This window comes from Balearica regulorum, chromosome W (assembly GCF_011004875.1).
Source record: "Balearica regulorum gibbericeps isolate bBalReg1 chromosome W, bBalReg1.pri, whole genome shotgun sequence".
Taxonomy (NCBI): Eukaryota; Metazoa; Chordata; class Aves; order Gruiformes; family Gruidae; genus Balearica; species Balearica regulorum.
In genome coordinates this window covers 7,837,166-7,858,054 of record NC_046219.1, presented here as the reverse complement: position 1 = coordinate 7,858,054, position 20,889 = coordinate 7,837,166, and the positions used below count along the sequence as shown (strand labels likewise).

The 20,889-nt window shown below is 41.8% G+C and overlaps 1 protein-coding gene across 17 annotated transcripts in view; it reads right to left on the bottom strand.

Moving 5' to 3' along the window:
• Positions 1–10,691: 10,691 nt before the first annotated feature.
• LOC142599150 (erbin-like) overlaps positions 10,692–20,889 on the bottom strand; it is a 157,486-nt gene continuing 147,288 nt past the window's right edge. For all 17 annotated transcript variants that reach the window (XM_075738855.1, XM_075738870.1, XM_075738864.1 and 14 more), the window contains one exon: positions 10,692–14,818. In XM_075738855.1, the coding sequence (XP_075594970.1) occupies positions 14,711–14,818 (108 nt within the window). In that variant the 3' untranslated portion in view covers positions 10,692–14,710. The remainder of the gene's footprint in view (positions 14,819–20,889) is intronic.

Genomic DNA, 20,889 nt, shown 5'->3' with positions numbered 1-20,889 from the left:
CAGTTTTTGCCTAGACACATGCCCCAGGTCAGGATATTTTTCTGCCTCTCATAATTAGTTTCTCATCAAACTAAGTGATTAACATGAAATCTGAAAACAACAGTATATGTTTTCCCTACATCTACAGTTTTTTCAGCACTTTTTTTTTTAATAAAACTGCACATGGAAGTAGGACTTTTGGAATAATGAATGCAATTCACATTCACGCCTCAGTTCATCTTGAACTAACTTGCAAATAAGACGAACCAGAACATGTTAACTTTATAGTGTTTCACAGATAATATACTTCCATTCTAAACTCTCACAAATCCACAGTTCTTCACAAATGCTAGGAATTCTTTCATACCCTTTCCATCGTTATATCTTTCAGATTTATCAGGTAGCTGCTCTCTTTTTAATATATACCTTACTATATTTTTTTCTTTTAATGAGACTGCTGTGTAGTAGAGGAAAACATCTTACAGAACACAAACTTCTAATTCTGTGAAATAATCCCTAATTCACCACATCTGTAACCTCAAAGATGAAATAGAAAGCATTTAACAAGACATTTTTCAGAAAGTATGAAATCAATTTCATATCCCTACCCAGCAAAATTCTAGATTTTTCTAGCATAAAATTTCTCTAGTATTGTGTTTGGTTTTTCCCCAGATGAAACTGGAGTTTAAAATCTTAAAATCCTACCTACACTGAGATTAACAGATGAACACTTGTATTGGCTTTGCGTGGCAAGGTTTTAGTTGCTACAGGGGTGGCTTCTGCAAGAATCTGCTAGAAGCTTCCCCAATGTCCGATAGAGCCAATGCCAGCTGGCTCCAAGATGGACCCACTGCTGGCCAAGACCAAGCCAACGAGCGATGGTGGTAGCGCCTCTGTGATAACATGTTCAAGAAGGAAAAAAAACCCCACCAAAACCTAGCAGCAGTTTTTGCAGCCAGAGAAAGGAGTGAGAAGATGTGAGAAACTTTGCAGACACCAAAGTCAGTGAAGGAGGGGGAAGGAGGTGCTCCAGACACTGGAGCAGAGATTCCCCTGCAGCCCATGGTGAAGACCATGGTGAAGCAGGCTGTCCCCCTGCAGCCCATGGAGGGAGGATGAGGGGGTGTAGCGATTCCACCTGCATCCCTTGGAGGGCCCCATGCCAGAGCAGGTGGATGCACCTGAGGGAGGCTGTGACCCCATGGGAAGCCTACACTGGAGCAAGCTCCTGGCAGGACCTGTGGAGAGGGGAGCCCACGCCAGAGCAGGTTTTCTGGCAGCACTTGTGACCCCATGGGGCCCCACACTGGAGCAGTCTTTCTGTTCTTGAAGGACTGCACCCCGTGGGAGAGACCCACGCTGGAGAAGTTCATGAAGAACTATAGCCTGTGGGAAAGGCTCATGTTGGAGAAGTTCTTGGAGGACTGTGTCCTATTGGGAAGAACCCCACACTAGAACAGGGGAAGAGTGTGAGGAGTCCTCCCCCTGAGGAAGAAGGAGTGGCAGAGGCAACATGTGACTGCGATTCTCATTCCCCATCCCCCTGTGCAGCTGGTGAGGATTAGGTAGAGAAAATCAGGAGTAAAGTTGAGCCTGGGAAGAAGGGAGGGGTGGTGGGAGGTGTTTTAAGATTTGGTTTTATTTCTGGTTTGCTTGGTAATAAATTAGATGAATCTTTTCCTGAGTTGAGTCTGTTTTTCCCATGATGGTAATTGGTGAATGATCTTTCCCTCTCCTTATCTTGACCCACAAGCCTTTTGTTATATTTTTTCTCCCCTGTCTAGTTGAGGAGAGGGAGTGATAGAGCGGCTTTGGTGGGTACCTGGCCTCCAGCTAGGGTCAACCCACCACAACACTGCATAAACAATAGCGACAGCTGAAACCTTTTTAAGCTTCCTGCCTCTGGCTGGCAGTCAACTATATAAACTGGCATTCATAAACTGAAACAGCTGTGAGATTTCTGCTTCTGCTTTTTATTTGGTTTATGACAAATACATGAAAAAAGTTAGAATTCTTGTATTTAGCATAGCAGTATTAGTTATAAGAGTCACATTAGCAGCTATATGAGTGTGTTTTATAATGAAGTTCCCCTTCTCACCATAAAATTGTTTAAATTAAAGATGGAGTAGCGTTTTTCAGCTTTCAGTTCTTTTTGAACTTACTCCAAATTAAGATGAAGGACTTAGCTGACAAGCAATAGCATTTAGATAGTACTTTTATCTCTTGATCTCTAAATGCATATTAATAAAGGAAAATTATGACCACCGTTTACAGACTGGGAAAATGCACTGAAGCAGGTAAAAGACAGATCTGAGAACAGATTCTGCATCCAATTATCATTTCAGGGCAGCATTTCTTCAGTCACTTATGAAATCTAGTATGTTTTCCAGACAACACTACTTGGATTACAGAAGCACTTCTTCAAAAGGGATTTTTAGAAGACCCTCTTAAGCTGTATAAAATTCTACATATTTTTTTAAGTTTATATTAAACTAAAAATTTTATGATATACTTTTAAAATGAGTATGTGTAAATATGTATGTGTAGGAGAAGGAAAATAAAATGTTAAAAATCAGCTGGGTTTGGTTTTTTTTTTTAATTTAATTGAGTATCTGCTGACAGATTTGCTACTTACTCTTTTTCTGACAGGACATGCTATTGGAACTGTTCACGTCCCTGCTATTTCTGGAGCAAAAAAAGTATCTTTTTCCTTTGCTGTGAGGTTCATCCTGCTGTGAGTCACAGTATATAACTCTACATAAAGGGGAAATGTTTTTAAATCAGAAAAAATACCTATCTGAACAGGATAGTTCAAAGGAGTTGGATAGAAAATTCTGGAATTCACTGGGAAGAACTTCCTTTGCCTTCCAGCCAGAATTTGTAGGATCAGGGCAAGAAGTTTAAATCCATTTAGGACATTGACACCAAAGTCTCATTCCTCTCAAGCCAAATAATTTCACTTATAGTGGAGAAACTGAGGAACTGTGCCTTTCTATTTTAGTGCTTGACTGGCACACAAACACAGTTCGAGTCTACCCATTAGATAAGAAATTTCCTTTTTTTTTTGCAATATTTGAATCACTGTCATCATACATATTGGTTTGGTAAACTGGGGTTCATACAATATCATCTTCATCTGGATAATATCACCTGGAACTGGAAAATCACAACAGTAGTGAATTTTTGGTTTGGGGATATTTTTTGAAGGAAGATAATCCAGGTACTGTCGCAGCTAAAGTGGCTGCGTTATTTTGCTCTCACATACTGAATTTAAAATAATATTTCTTTTGTCTTACATTGGAAAAATAATATCAGTATTGCTCATATCAGTCAACCAAATTCTTTTTATCTGAGACATAGAAAAAATATGAATAATGGTAGATTGCACACAAAAAAATCTGATCATGCATGTCCTGCTGTGTTTCAAGATGAGGAGGTCTGGGCACAATCCTACTTTGCCAGTAGTTCTAGTTCCCAGCTTCCTTCATGGCATCAGAATATAGGCTTCCACTGACAATATGAAGATTAGAACCTTTATAATTGTGAAGTTAGAAAATATACCAGAATATAACTCAGTGCAAATAAACATTAACATTTTATTTATAACTTTTATTCGAAAGCGGTATAAAATATACTTTACTGGGAAACAAATTGAGTTCAGTAACTGCTAATGCTGAAAATTCTTTTTGGTATCTTAAGATGTTTTGGTATCTTAAGATGCCTTAAAATATAAGCACATCATGATTAACACTATAATAGAATAATTACAATCTCCAATTAAAAAACACCACATGTCACTTACTGCATTCAGTCCCATTATTCAAATCACCAACTGCATTTTCATAGATTTTTTAATTAAAATGCAGTAGAAACAAAACAGTTTGGAGAGTTCACTGCATGGCTTCTAACCTTTGCATGCATCAACTCCAACCTCATCAGTCATTTCACATTACAGTTAGCAAATGAGAAAATTTTAGATGATTATTTCCTTTTTCCCAGGACTTAATATTATGTCAGCTAATCAGCTGTTAAAAATCTATTTCAATATTTATTAAAAAAACCCCTCACTTCTTTTTCAGTAGAGGAGCCATGGCTTTCAGTTGAAGAATGGCAGAAACATTCTCAGCAAAAATACCTTCTCCATATTCAAACCCAATTGTTGATTAATCTACTGTGAGTGGAAGTTGTTACAGACAAAAATCAGTCATCAAAGATGTGAAAATGTTATGATGTTAGGAACCTTGGTGCGTACTTTCGAAGCATGTATTTTCCTAGTGCATACTTACAATTCAGTAGAAAGTTTTTTCCCCCTTATTGTTGGTTTGTTGTTGGTTCTTTTCCCCAGATTTTATTTCACAAATTATCAACATCAGCAATTACAGAATCACAGAATGGTAGGGGTTGGAAGGGACCTCTGGATATCATCTAGTCCAACCCCCTCTACTAAAGCAGGATCACCTAGAGCAGGTTGCACAGGATCGTGTCCGGGCGGGTTTTCAATATCTCCAGAGAAGGAGACTCCACAACCTCTCTGGACAGCCTGTTCCAGTGCTTGGTCACCCTCAAAGTGAAGAAGTTTTTCCTCATGTTCAGATGGAACTTCCTGTGTTCCAGTTTGTGCCCATTGCCCCCTGTCCTGTCACTGGGCGCCACTGAAAAGAGTCTGCCTCCATCCTCTTGACATCCACCCTTTAGATATTTATAAGCATTGATGAGGTCCCCTCTCAGTCTTCTCTTCTCCAGCCTAAACAGATGCAGATCTCTCAGCCTTTCCTCATATGAGAGATGCTCCAGTCCCCTCATCATCTATGTAGCCCTCCGCTGGACTCTCTCCAGTAGTTCCCTGTCTTTCTTGAACTGGGGAGCCCAGAACTGGACACAGCACCCCAGATGGGGCCTCACCGGGGCAGAGTAGAGGGGGAGGATAACCTCCCTCAACCTGCTGACTGTGCTCTTCTGAATGCACCCCAGGATACTATTGTCCTTCTTGGCCACAAGGGCACATTGCTGGCTCATGGAGAGCTTGTTGTCCACCAGGACTCCCAGGTCCTTCTCTGCAGAGCTGCTTCCCAGCAGGTCAACCCCTAACCTGTACTGGTGTTTGGGGTTATTCCTCCCTAGGTGCAGGACCCTACACTTGCCCTTATTGAATTTCATTTGGTTCCTCATTGCCCAGTTCTCTAGTCTGTCCAGGTCTCACTGAATGGCAGCACAGCCTTCTGGTGTATCGGCCACTCCTCCCACTCTTGTATCATCAGCAAATTTGCTGAGGGTATACTCTGTCCCCTCATCCAGGTCATTGATGAATATGTTGAATAAGACTTGACCAAGCATTGACCCCTGGGGCACACCACTAGCTACAGGCCTCCAACTAGACTCTGCATTGCTTATCACAACCCTCTGGGCCCTGCCATTCAGCCAGTTCTCTATTCACCTCACTGTCCACTCATCCAAACCCACACTTCCTAAGCTTGCCTATGAGGATGTTATGAGAGATGATGTCAAAAGCCTTGCTGAAGTCGAGGTAGGCAACATCCACTGCTCTCCCCTCTTCTCCTCAATCCTGTTAGAGAGAACATGAAGAGGAGGGGATTGATACTGAGTGTCAACAATTGGTCAGTGTGGGACGCTGGACTTGTCTGGGCCTGTTGGTGCCAAATACAGGATCACTGTGAGTCGGCAGAAAGTAGCAGAGTCCGACTTAAGTGAGAGTGCAGATTGAGCAACATGCTTATCTTGCACCGATAAGCACCAGACCTGAAGAAAGGCAAAATATGAACAACTTGCTCATCTTGACAAATGTGACGCCTGATGGTCTACCACTAGAATCAACTGAGTGATGCCTGGGGTGAGGGGGAGACTGCACAGCCTGACATTACTTCGGTAAAGCTAAACAGACCCCTGCACCTCTGTACAGAACACCTTTGTTCTCCGCTACCCCCGCCCTTGATCAACAATGCAACAAGAAGAGCCAGTCGGCACACAACACAATAATTGACTTAGTCCCACCTCGCCAAGAGTATAAATCTGGCATTTAGAATCCTCCATTTTGATGACAATAACTCCAACTATACGGACAGGTCGACAGGCCTGGTCTTCTCCCCAAGCAGAGCCGCCTCTTCGGTAAGACTTGCACCTCTATGTCGGATGTTACCCTGTGTGTTGGGTTTGCATGGCAAGGTTTTGGTAGCAGGGGGAGGTCTACAGGGGTGGCTTCTGTGAGAAGCTGCTAGAAGCTTCCCCTGTGTCTGACAGAGCCAATGCCAGCAGGCTCCAAGACAGACCTGCCGCTGGCCAAGGCCAAGCCAATCAGCGCCTCTGTGATAACATATTTAAGAAGGAAAAAAAAAACCAGTTAGGGAGAGCTTTTGCAGCCGGAGAGAGGAGTGAGAAGATGTAAGAAACTCTGCAGACACCAAGGTCAGTGCAGAAGGAGGGGGAGGAGGTGCTCCAGGCACTGGAGCAGAGATCCCCCTGCAGCCCATGGTGAAGACCATGGTGAAGCAGGCTGTCCCCCTGCAGCCCATGGAGGAAGGATGAGGGGGTGTAGAGATTCCACCTGCAGCCTGTGGAGGACCCCACCTTGGAGCAGGTGGAGGCACCTGAAGGAGGCTGTGACCCCGTGGGAAGCCTGTGCTGGAGCAAGCTCCTGGCAGGACCTGTGGACCCATGGAGAGAGGACCCCATGCCAGAGCAGGTTTGCTGACAGGACTTGTGACCCCATGGGGGACCCATGCTGGAGCAGTCTGCTCCTGAAGGTCGGCATCCCGTGGAGGAGACTCACGTTGGAGCAATTCGTGAAGGACTGTCTCCTGTGAGAGGGACCCCACGCTGGAGCAGGGGAACGATGAGAGGAGTCCTCCCCCTGAGGATGAAGAAGCGGCAGAAAGAATGTGTGATGAACTGACCGTAACCCCCACTCCCTGTCCCCCTGTGCTGTAGGCAGGGAGGAGGTTGAAGCTGGGAGTGAAGTTGAGCCCAGGAAGATGGGAGGGGTGGGGGGAGGCGTTTTAAGAGTTGATTTTATTTCTCATTCCTCTACTCTGTTTTGCTTAGTAATAAATAAGATGAATTTCCTCTCTAAGTTCAGTCTGTTTTGCTCGTGATGATAATTAGAGAATGATCTCTCCCTGTCTTTATCTCGACCCATAAGCTTTTCATTATACCTTTTCTCCCCTGTCTAGTGAGTGAGGGGAGTGATAGAGCAGCTCTGGTGGGCACCTGGCCCTCAGCCAGGGTCAACCCACCACACCCTGGGAAAGTATCATTAACAAAAGCACTGAACTATTAACTTGAGCTTGATTTTTGCAGTAAGTGCATTTATCAATGGCAATTCCAAACTTGTTATATCTGTGACCCTAATAAATTACCTATCTTTTTCAACTTTGTGAAATTGTCTCAGTGGAAGTCCTTGAGAGGGCTCTGACAGGCAAACGTTGACTCTGATAAGTGGCTACACACATAATCCTTTAGACATAAACCATTGACCAAGTCTGGGACTTAGACTGGACCTAGCCGCACCTAGGCTCCTCTCTGAGAAGGAATTTAGAAAGCAAGGGGGTCCTTTCTGAACCTCGTGACTCAACGGGAGGGCCTCCCTCAGCCACATGTCAGACTTATACCCTTTTACACAACAGTCAGCAACATGGGTTTGGTTTATATCACCATGGGACCCTCTTTGAGGATCAATATCTGCTTGGAGAAATGGGATCCACCTCACTAAGGACTGGGTGGGATGTAGCAACTCTTAATATTCACATAATTAAGTAATCACATCATACCTATGTCACAGGTGAATTATTAAGAGAAATCATTGTTGTGGGATTAACTAAAAGGGTTTCATTAATGAATAAATGATAATCAAATGGTAATTAATTGATGATTGAATGAAAATAAAATGGTAATCAAATGGTGATTAAGCAATAATTGAATGGTAATTAAAATGATTTGACAATGATTTAAATGATGATTTGAATGTTTATTTAGATGGTGATTAAATGATGATTTAGACAGTAGTCAAACACCCTACTACTTACTATACTTCTAATAATTAAGCTATAGCTGGATATATAAATGTTGCTAGCATATAATATACTTTTAGGCCTAATGTAAAATGTCACTTAGCTCATTATAGATATCAGATGCTGGGTAAGGGGTCTCTCAACCTCAAGGAATAATCTTGAGAGACGTCCCTGCTCAAGGGGGAGGTCACTGCCATGCATCCTGCTGTTGTACAGGGGAGCTCAATGGGCTTGGGGCCATGGGGGGGGGCTACAGGTATTTATAGCATAAAGTGATTGACTCGTAGTCAAATTCCTCTTTGGTGTACATGCAGGTGTGCAGCTGCAGCAGTTTTAGTTTTGCCTAGTCCCAGCTCAGGCTGGTACTGTTAGCTCCTGATAACATGTGGCCTAGACTCCTTGGCTCCTGATAAGATGTAGCCTAGCACAATTCTCAAGGTTTGCACAGCAAGGCTGATTTCAGTCAGGCCTACTTGTGGGTGATGCCTGAACCAAAGTACTGTTCACTCAGTCAGAGTGGGTACATCCGTTACACTCTAGCCATCATTTTCAAAAATGTGACAAATCTAGAAATTTAAAATCTTTTCACTATTGGAACATGTCTGTACAGAAACAGTGTGTATACCTACTCTATGTAACCTGAAAGCCCTGGCTACTGAATCAGTAACATGGATAGCTGTAGAAAGCTTAATTTCTTAAACAAAAATAAACCACAAAGATAGCAGTATGATGTGAAAGCTGATATGAAATTGATTTTTATCAGTTTACAGTGGCTTTTTTTCTTATCTCATCATTATAAAAGCTTCCTCTCCCTGCCAACAGTCATCATATTAGTTTTCTTTATTCTTCATAATTGTAAGAAGAATCAGATGGAGTCGTGTCACAGAAAATTAAATTACATATTTTATTGCTTACTTGCTGAAGATGAATAAGAATGTGAACTAAAAACAGTGGGTTCCTAAGCCTAGAAGCAAGTGCCTTGTAGATATATAATGGATTTTTTTCAGCTTGTTGCAGTAATACTTCTGTACATTGGAGATCATTCTGCTTAGTGAAACAGTAACATTTAGCATTTCAGGAAAACTGTCAGTTGATGTATAAAATTATAAATTCTTAAAGAACCTTCACTGTTATATGGGCAAAGCAAGAACTACCTAAACAACCTCTGCTGTGATAAGTATGCATTGATGCTTTAGTGGAACAGCACATTAGGTTCATTCACTCTTGACAAATGTGAACATACTCTTAAACTTTCTCAAGTGGAGTGAGAATATACAAGATGTCACTTAAAATACAGTTCTGTGGAACGAGTAAAGACAAATCCAGTTTTTCCAAAATCACCTCCTGTGACATGAGATAAGGTTTTCTTTTTGGATGTTTACTTTCAAACCCAAGTTGTAAGGCAGAACTTGATGTTCATTTGGCATTAGCCACTCATTTGAGTAGCTCTTTACTTTCTTTACCACATAATCCTTGTATATCTCATTAGAGTACTCCCAAGACGCTCTTTATATCACCCCTGCTCCTTGACTTAACCACCCCTCTCTGCTATTGAAATGTCTTAATTTGCATCAGACAAAGACTACTCATCTCTTCAGGAGAGCAGCCACTTGCTGGCCTAGCTGATTTCATTGCAAGATCGGGTTATTCACAAAGGTATTTATTCTGAGTAACCTGGTCTTGCAATGAAATCAGCTAGAGCATACCCCTGGGCACTGAGATGCACAGAGCCAGAAACACAAATAAGTCTTTACTAACGGATATTGATAGAGGACTAAGGTCTACAGAAACTATAGAAGAATAAAATCATGTTATGGAGAATTTCCTATAAGTTAAAGAAGTCAATTACACACAACTTTAAAGAACATTAGTTTATTATCTATTCTCCATGTGTTACCTCAGAAACAGTCTAATTATATACAAAAATTTGGAATGTTGAATAAATGCTGATCAATAAAAAACATTTCATAGCTGTTGACAAGGTAATATTTCTAAACAAACCCAAAATAATCATAAAGGTTTGATTCTGTGTGTTGCTTATTGCTATGTTTGTGTTCATAGAATGCTTTCAAGTATATACACATTTTTTTTAACTCCAGTCCAAAAAAGAAACTCAAAAATATTTACATAATAAATATGTGGGAGACATATTTTCATTACATCAGTTGAACTGATTCTTTAATGACCTATTAAGAACAGAAAGAATTAACAGAGTTTGCATCAATTCATTGCCATGCTGAGTAACTTAGGCTGCTGATGGATTTTATTCTATTCAAAATGTAGTTTCAGATGTGTTCACAATGAAAAGTGCCAATATTGTCTCCCTGCTGAATCCTGGCTGGACTAGTTCAGGAGACATCTTTCTCCCACTCTCTGCAAAAAAAAAAATAAAAATCATCTAGTTTGACATGTGTTTACCTTTGCACACAGACACTGAAGGAACAAACATGTTTCAGTCCACTGAAAATTCCAATGTTTACTGAATAATCCTTGTTTTATTAGATAGTTAATTTGCTAATTTACTGAAAACAAGCTTTGGCCATGTACTTATATTTTGTAAGTACATTAATAGCAAAAGGAGATCTAAAGAAAACGTTGACCCAATACTTGTTGAAGATGGTCACTTGACAAATAGGGATGAAGAAAAAGTGGAGGCATTCAATGTTTTTTGTTTGGGTTTTTTTCCCCCCCCCCCTCAGTCTTTAATAATACTGACAGACCTTGGGCTGTCCAGTCCTCTGAGTCAGAGGACTATGAGTGCGAGAGCAGTGACTTTCCATTTGTGGACGCTGAAATTGTAAAAGGGACCAGCTGTATCAGCTGAATGTTCACAGGTACATGGGGCCTGATGGGATTAATCCCAGAGTACTTAAAGAGCTAGTGGATGTTACAGCAGGACTCCTCTTGATCATCTACCAAATATCTTTGGAGTCTGGGGAGGTCCCTGTTGACTGGAAGCTAGACATTATTCCAATTTTCAAGAAGGGCATGAGTGAAGACCCAGGGAACTACAGACATGTTAATATAACCTCAGTTCCTGGAAAAATTATGGAGCAGATCATACTGTGTACTATTGAAAGGCATTTAAAGAACAATGAAATCATCAGGCACAGTCAACATGGGTTCACAAAGGGAAAGTCCTATTTAATTTGATATCCTTCTATGACAAGGTCACCTGCCTACTGGATGAAGGGAAGGCAGTGGATGTAGTTTTTCTGGATTTTAGTAAGGCTTTTGATATTGTCCCTCACAGCATCCTTCTGGACAAGTTGTCCAACTGTGAGATGAGCTAGTTCACAGTGCGCTGGGTGAAGAACTGACTTAAGGGCAGAGCTCAAAGGGTTGTAGTGAATGGGGCTACATCTGGCTGACGATCAGTCACCAGCAGTGTTCCTCAGGGTTCAATTCTAGAGCCAGTTCTGCTCAATATTTTTATCAATGATCTGGATGCAGGAGTTGAATGCACCATTAGCAAGTTTTGCTGATGATACCAAACTGGGAGGTGCTGTTGACTCTCTCGAGGGACAAGAGGCCTTGCAGAGGGATCTAGATGATAGATTGGAGCATTGGGCTATGATGAAATTTAACAAGAACAAATGGATTCTGCACCTAGGACAGAGTAACACCAGGCACAAGTATAAATTGGGAGAGGAGTGGCTGGAGAACAGCCCTGCAGAAAGGGATCTGGGGGTGCTGCTTGACAGCAGGCTCAATATAAGTCAGCAGTGTGTCCTGGCAGCCAACAGGGCAAACCACATCCTGGGGTGCATCAAACACAGTATAACCAGCTGGTCAAAAGAGGTGATTATCCCGCTGTATTTAGCGTTGGTGCGGCCTCACCTTGTGTACTGTGTACAGTTCTGGGCCCCACAATTTAAGAAGGATGTGAAGGTCCTTGAATGCGTCCAGAGGAGGGCAACAAAGCTGGTGAAAGGGCTGTGAGGAATGTCCTATGAGGAGCGGCTAAGGACTTTGGACTTGTCTAGTTTGGAGAAAAGGAGGCTGAGGGGTGACCTCATTGGTCTCTACAGCTTCCTGAGGAGGGGAAGTGGAGAGGGAGGTGCTGATCTCTTCTCCCTGGGAGCCAGTGATAGGATGCGTGGGAATGGTTCAAAGCTGCATCAGGAGAGGTTCAGAGTTAACATTAGGAAGCATTTCTTTACCGAGAGGGCAGTCAAACACTGGAACAGGCTTCCTAGAGAGGTGGTCAATGCCCCAAGCCTGTCAGTGTTTAAGAGGCATTTGGACAATGCCCTTAATAACATGCTTTAACTTGGACAGCCCTGAATTGCTCAGGCAGTTGGACTAGATGATCATTGTAGGTCCCCTCCAACTATTCTATTTCCACAAGAAATACTAAACTTGCTGTAAATCTCTACTCCTACAGTTCTACCAGAGCCAAACATTTTTGATAGAATTTTCCTGTGATATGTAAATCTGAAAATGAAGTTTAAAACTTCTGTTACCATTAAAGCAAAATGCAATACAGTATAATTCCTCAGTGATATATTTAAATGTACTGTAAAATGTATACAAAGTCAGTCCAAGATCAGTAAAGAATCAGTTCTGCTTTTTGGACTTTTCCCCTTCCCAAAGATACAGGTTATGCAGAAGACCAAGTTAATTTAGGACTTGTCTGTATGCATTCCCTTTAAAAGGCAGTGTGAACATTTTGCATTTTCAATTAAAAAATAGAAACTAAACAACAACAAAACACATCTTAGAAGGAGAACACTGAAGCCTGCCATTATATAGCTATGTTTCTCATTCTTTTCTTTGAAGATTAACAGCACACAGAAAATAAGTGAATTTTATCAAAATAAAGCACATTTCTGCTAATATATAAAAAATAATTTCCTATGTAAATATTACTGAAAATCAACTAAAAAAAAATATACAAACAGTTGCTAAAGGGTTTCAATTAAAATTATTAGAACTATACACAGTACAATAAGCAATAGTTAACATCTTTGAAAGAAGTACAATAATATTGGAGTTCACTTATTTAAGTACTGCCTGTTTATTACCACTAGCTATGTATAATTCCTCTCTCTTCCAGCTCATTGTCCCAAAACTATAGGAGGCTGGTGTTTTTGCTAGCTTTATTAAAAACATTTACTTTTGTACACATGGGTTGAAAAAAGCAACTTATACCTGTTTCAAACTACCAACTTATATGTAATTAAAAATGAACTGCAATATCTGAATATTGTTCCAATGACAGGCTAATCATTAGCCCTGATTAAAAAAGTTATTGGTCTTCTATGGCACTTTTCCCTAGTTCATAACAACTGCATATTAATTATCACTGCAGATTATGCAGTGTCTATTCAATTACAAAGGAGAAAGAGAAAAATAAAGTTAATAGTTCTGGTAAACAAAATTAATAAAAGCATAATTAATATTTCATACAGTAATAAGGAACAAAGGCAGCCTGTGGTAAATCACTATTACATTAATATAGTTAGAAACCCTTTAATGACTCTGAAGTGTCTAGTTCACATTTAATGTTACCTGTAGGAACAGCCCTTTAAGAAACATCATTACGAACTGATGGGTTTTAAGTACACTCTCCCTTTGCTCTCCATCTCACCACAGCAATTGTCCATCACTGTTCAAAGTTTCACAAACTTGTTTTGGTTACCTAGCTCCATACATATGGTTTCCTTTTTGATTAACAAGGCAATGCAAAGGCCAAACAAAATCAAGATGACTTTCATATCTTGCATCATTTACTTTGTGTTTAAATATATATTAAAGGCAACAACCTTAAAAACTGGCCATTTCAGTTTCATTTTTAAAATCTAAAAGGTTAAAATGGAGTACTTTTCATAAAGATAAATATCACCATTTGCACAAAATTGGGGATTTCCATGGCAGAGAAAAACCTCTGGGCACATTTCCACAGTACAGTTGAAAAAATTCTGTATGCAAGAAAACCCAACTAAACATGAATCACATGTGGCAAATGAATATTCAATGACTACATTAAGAACAAATCCTGTAGAATATCACAAATTTGTAGTTATAGTCTTCCTAAAAAACACTGTAATCTTTTATTGCATTGTCTATTGGTAGACATACACTCCAGAACTAAACACTTTTTCTTCTTTCTTGATTCCAGATTTAGATAGCAGATAGTTGTTTTACCTGATCTTTATTCTGTCCAACCAGCACCACCTTCCATCTACCCATTCATCTATACAATGTGCACATAGCAAAGCCAACATTTCATATCTCCTGTCCACATCTACAGAAGTGGTTTCAGCATAACGCATTAATAACTGGTGAATAAAAAAAGAAGCAATAAACAGCTACAGGACAGACAGTCCTGCCATCTGTCCATTGGCTACAACCAAGGCTTTGCAAAGCCTTGCACAAAGTTTAGCAGCATGTATGAATTATCCAAAAATAAACCTACCATCGGTACAAATAAACAACACAGGTTTGTTCTTGAAGGAGTGATCCTTAGATTGCTATAATGCTTAAAAACAAGTTTATTCACCATATGAATTTCCAAAATGATTTCTTGAATGTTCTATACAGTGGGTTTTCCCCCCTTTAACCACAAGTTCAGGATTTAATTTCCAGTACAAATTTTGATCATAATTATTTTCAAGTTCCTTTCATGTATAAAAATAGGCAAAATATTCCATTTCCCATAAGTCTTTCAATGAATCCTGCTGGCTTTTCCCCTCAATTCACAGTATTTATGAAGAAACTTCTCGTACAATGATGAGTTCCACTGCATTTTGAAAAGTCTTTAGCAAAGATACTGCTTGTCCATGATCAATATTGATGAAGCTGTATCCATTAGCCTAAAAAGAAAATTTTAAAATTGAAAATGACAGTCTCATATTTCATGTCAGTTTAAGCTTGAACTAAGTTTAAAATAATCAAATTTTATATGACTGTAGACAATAAAACACTGCAGATTTGCAGATTACATTGTTGATGTGAATTGAACATGTACCTATATGCTACAAGAAATTAAACTATTGTGCTAGCCTTGGAAGAATTTTGCCCTGAAGGTATTGAATATATTCGCAAATAACCAAAAGAGAAAGTTGAACTTTAAGCCATTAACATCAGACATCATATTCATCAGCCTTAATACAGCCACACCAAAAAAAGAAAATGCAGTATAAATGATACATACCAGTTTAAATACTAGAAATGGTATTTGTGATAGATTAAAACTATTGAAGCCTTTAACAAAAAAAAAACATTCATGGCATTGGGAGCCATTTTAGTAGGACTTTACTCCCCTTTCTAGAACTCCAATTTCTTCCCATGCTTTGGGTGTTCTCCTCTATATTCCTCTGTACCCTCAAAAATCCAGTACCTTTAATTCCTTATGAAGTATGTATCTAGGGGAACTCTTACCTTTCATGTGAGGGGCTGATTTCACAAGAAAGAGAGCATGTTATCTTTCAGCAAGTAAATCCAGACAATTTAAACAGGCAATCTGGTAGAAACTGATTCACCTTACCACAAGGCCTGCTACTATAGCTTGGTAGTTGAGACAGCAGTAATAGGAAGTTGAAAAGAGCTTAGAATACTTGTTACTAACACTAAAACCATTATATTGTGACACATTAATCCCACTCCCCTGCCAGTCTACCCCTTTGTGGAACACAGTTCAATCTGGATGTAATGAAAATTCCCATTCCCCTGCCATGTCTAGCAGTGGACCAGGTTGCTCTGACAGGTTATGCAGTCTTTGTCCTTAGAGGTTTTCTAGGATCTTCTGGATAAATCCCTGAGTAACCTGTTCCGACCTATTAGTTGACCCTGCTTTGAGCAGGAGGTTGGGCATGAGACCTCCTGAGGTCACCCCCAGCTTGAATTTTCCTATGACCCTAAGCAACAAGGTCATTCTTGGGACAGGTTTGGCTTGTCAAACACAAGCAAGCCTAAATGGCCTACAAAAGACAGGGAAAACATGGTTACAGTTCCAACTTCTCAGGGTGCATTACTGCAAATTCACATTCTGTCTGGGTGGTAAAATTTTTTGGAATGACAGATTTGTCCATTTTAAACTGTTACTGCTTCCAGTTGTGCATCCCACCTTTCTCCATGAGCTACTGCCTCTTATGTGGCAACAGAGAGAACCAGTAGTGTGCTCTGCACCTTAGCTGTGCCATTTTGGAGTTGCAGCTGCTTATCTCATCGCCAAACACTTGCTGTTGCTACCAGCTGAATCCTTTGTTGTAAAGGCAGTGATTTTTAAATCTGTCTAGGGTTGCAGAGAAAGTTTTACATATAGACTGTTCAGAGAGCAAACATGGCAATAACCATTCCAAATCATCATCTGTACAGAATGTCCTAGTCCTAACCTAATATGCAACAATATCTTAAGACTTACATGCAATTATCTACTTACTATTCACATAAAATAGTTTTATTAGCCGTATGTATTAGACACACATTATAGTATGCATGTCTAATGCATGTTTTACAGAGAATGTTGCAAAATCAAGCACAGCAACATCACTTTGGGAGAGATGACATTCAGTCAAAAACTGCAGATGTTGTCTAAGAGGCAACAAGACAGTAGGACTGTCATTACATTGTCACTGGGATTATCACAAGTATAAAGAACACACTGTTACAAAAAAAATATTGTTAGTTATAAGAAATGAAACGGCCTGTAATTGTCTAAGCATGCAAATGCAACTTCTTCAACTCTTTCAAACTATGAATTCCTCGTTAAACAAAAAGCAAAACTCAGGCAGAGCACCAGCATGACAAAAGGAAACTTCATTATAAATGTCACACAGACAAATGAAATTCCAGAAATACAGGAATAAACCATTGAAACTAAAGTCACTCTTTCACACACTTTCCACTCTATACATATGTAATAAATATGCTGCCAGTATTTTCAAAGGTTTAACATGCTTCTTGTTCCTGTACAGAGTGTTGGAGGGTTCCCCTCCTTCCTTAAAGTTATCTACATCAGTAAGAGAACTAGGACTTAAAGCCAGCTTTCTCTTGCCCCAATGAGGAAGAACAAGTACAGAACTATTTGCCACGCTCAAAACCAAGCTATCTTTTAGTTGGAACAACTTGATCTTAGTTTGGTTTTTTTTTCCCTTTTTTTCTGAGTGCTTGTTGGCTTTTTCTTTAACTGGAAGAATTACGCTGTTGTGTTAGGTTTGTGTGGCAAGGTTTTAGTAGCGGGGGGGGTCTACAGGGGTGGCTTCTGTGGGAAGCTGCTAGAAGCTTCCTCTGTGTCTGATAGAGCCAATGCCAGCCGGCTCCAAGACAGACCTGCCGCTGGCCAAGGCCAAGCCAATCAGTGCCTCTGTGATAACATATTTAAGAAGGAAAAAAAAACAGTTAGGGAGAGACTGTGCAGCCAGAGAGAGGAGTGAGAAGATGTAAGAAACTCTGCAGACACCAAGGTCAGTGCAGAAGGAGGGGGAGGAGGTGCTCCAGGCGCCGGAGCAGAGATCCCCCTGCAGCCCGTGGTGAAGACCATGGTGAAGCAGGCTGTCCCCCTGCAGTCCATGGAGGGAGGATGAGGGGGTGTAGAGATTCCACCTGCAGCCCATGGAGGACCCCATGCTGGAGCAGGTGGAGACACCTGAAGGAGGCTGTGACCCCGTGGGAAGCCCGTGCTGGAGCAAGCTCCTGGCAGGTCCTGTGGACCCATGGAGAGAGGAGCCCACGCCAGAGCAGGTTTGCTGACAGGACTTGTGACCCCATGGGGGACCCACGCTGGAGCAGTTTGCTCCTGAAGGTCTGCACCCCGTGGGAGAGACTCACGTTGGAGAAGTTTGTGGAGGACTGTCTCTCGTGAGAGGGACCCCATGCTGGAGCAGGGGAATGATGAGAAGAGTCCTCCCCCGAGGATGAAGAAGCAGCAGAAACAACGTGTGATGAACTGACCGTAACCCCCATTCCCCGTCCCCCTGTGCCACTGAGGGGGGCGGAGGTTGAAACTGGGAGTGAAGTTGAGCCTGGGAAGATGGGAGGGGTGGGGGGAGGTGTTTTAAGATTTATTTCTCATTCCTCTACTCTGTTTTGCTTAGTAATAAATTAGATGAATTCCCTCTCTCAGTTCAGTCTGTTTTGCTCATGACGATAATTAGTGAGTGATCTCTCCCTGTCCTTATCTCGACCCATAAGCTTTTCTTTGTACTTTTTCTCCCCTGTCTAGTGAGTGAGGGGAGTGATAGAGCAGCTCTGGTGGGCACCTGGCCCTCAGCCAGGGTCAACCCACCACAGCTGTGTGTTTGGTTTGGCTTTGTTTTAGAAAGTTCACATGAGGCTGTGGTTTAATTGATATAATAGTGGGTTTTTTAATTTCTTGTGAGTGGTTTTGTTTTGTTTTGTCTTTTTTTTAGAAAAGAAATGCAGCAGAGTTGACTCTATAAGCATTCTCAAACTAGTAATGTGGTGAATAATTAATAATTTTTAACAAGCTCTGCAACTTTAAGGGTTTCTACAGCACTGTTCAAATGTCCTGTTCGCCTGTTTCCCTAAGAAAGTAAGGCTTATATAATCCCTTTGCCCATTTATTTGACTCCTTCTCAAATAACTTATGAGCCCATCAGACAAATTTCAAACATATGTGATACAATAGAGGTATGAAAGGTATTGACTTCCTACAGAAAAGAACTGCACAGCTGCAGCCCAGAAGCCATGTTGCCTGAAGCAATCTGCTTGGCTAGCCTGAAGCAGACAGGGCAGCCAGGAGGTACATGCTGTGACTAGACAGATATCAGCCAGCCAAGAGGTAGCTTCTGCCAGAACTTGCCCATGTCCAGCCTGTCAGTTGGGGGAGAGGCAGCAAAGACTGGCAAGAACTGCAGGATGTAGGGTGTTGTAGTTTAACCTGGCATATAGCTAAACACCACACAGCCGTTCACTCACCCCCCACCCCCCAAAGTGGGATGGGGGAGAGAATCAAAAAGAAAAAGGTAAAACTCGTGGGTTGAGATAAAGTCAATTTAATAGGACAGAAAAGGAAGAGAAAAATAATAATAACAATAACAATATTAATAATAATACAATATACAAAACAAGTGATGCACAATGCAATTGCTCACTATCCCCTGACTGATGCCCAGCCCATCCCTGAGCAGCCATCCCCTGCCTGGTCAACTCCCCCCAGTTATATACTGAGCATGATATCATATTGTAGGGAATATCATAGAATCATAGAATCATAGAATAGTTTGCATTGGAAGGGACCTCAAACATCATCTAGTTCCAACCACCCTGCCATGGACAGGGACACCCTCCACTAGACCACATTGCCCAAAGCCTCATCCAACCTGGCCTTAAACACTTCCAGGGAGGGGGCATCCACAACCTCTCTGGGCAACCTGTTCCAGTGCCTCACCACCCTCACAGTAAAGAATTTCTTCCTAACATCTAATCTAAATCCACCCTCCTTCAGCTTAAACCCATTACCCCTTGTCCTGTCACTACACTCCCTCATAAACAGTCCCTCCCCAGCTTTCCTGTAGGCCCCCTTCAGGTACTGGAAGGCCGCAATTAGGTCTCCCCAGAGCCTTCTCTTCTCCAACAATCTGAACAATCCCAACTCTCTCAGCCTGTCCTCAGAGGAGAGGTGCTCCAGCCCTCTGATCAGCTTCGTGGCCCTCCTCTGGACTCGGTCCAACAGCTCCATGTCTCTCCTGTACTGGGGCCCCCAGAGCTGGACGCAGTACTCCAGGTGCGGTCTCACGAGAGTGGAGTAGAGGGGCAGGATCACCTCCCTCGACCTGCTGGTCATGCTGCTTTTGATGCAGCCCAGGATGTGGTTGGCTTTCTGGACTGCAAGCGCACACTGCCGGCTCATGTTGAGCTTCTCATCAATCAACATCCCCAAGTCCTTCTCCTCAGGGCTGCTTTCAATCTATTCTCTGCCCAGCCTGTAGTTGTTCTTGGGAGTCTGTAGTTGTGCTTGGGTCAGTTTGGATCAGCTGTCCTGGCTGTGCCCTGTATTGGGTTTGCGTGGCAAGGTTTTGGTAGCAGGGGGGCTTCTGCTTCTGTGAGAAGCTGCTAGAAGCTTCCCCTGTGTCTGATATATATTGTTCATCCCAAAGATAGGAAGACAAGTAAAGGAGGCAAGAGACCTGCATGGATGAGTAAGGAGCTCCTGGAAAAATTCAAAGGGAAGAAAGAAGTTTACAGTGTGTGGAAAAAGGGACTGGGCACTTGGGAAGAATATAGGGATGTAGTCAGAGAATGCAGGGATGCAACAAGGAAGGCTAAGGCCCAGCTGGAATTAAATCAGACAAAGAACATCAAGGACAACAAGAAGGACTTCTTCAAGTACATCAGCAGCAAAAGGAAGACTAGGGAAAATGTGGGCCCGCTGCTGAATGAGGTGCGTGCCCTGGTGATGGAGGATACAGAGAAGGCAGAGTTACTGAATGCTGCCTTTGCTTCAGTCTTGACTGCTAAGGCCAGCCCTCAGGAGTCCCAGACCCTGGAGGTAAGGGAGAAAGTCTGGAGAAAGGAAGACCTTCCCTTGGTCGAGGAGGATAGGGTTAGAGAACATCTAGGCAAACTCAACATCCACAAATCCATGGGCCCTGATGGAATGCACCCATGAGTGCTGAGGGAGCTGGCAGATGTTATTGCTAGGTCGCTCTCCATCATCTTTCAAAAGTCATGGAGAACAGGAGAGGTGCCTGAGGGCTGGAGGAAAGCCAATGTCACTCCGGTCTTCAACAAGGGCAAGGAGGAGGACCCAGGAAACTACAGGCCAGTCAGCCTCACCTCCATCCCTGGAAAGATGATGGAACAACTTATTCTGGGGGTTATCAATAAGCACGTAGAGGAGAAGAAGGTTATTGGGAGTGGTCAACATGGATTCACCAAGGGGAAATCATGCCTGACCAATCTCATATTCTTCTATGATGAC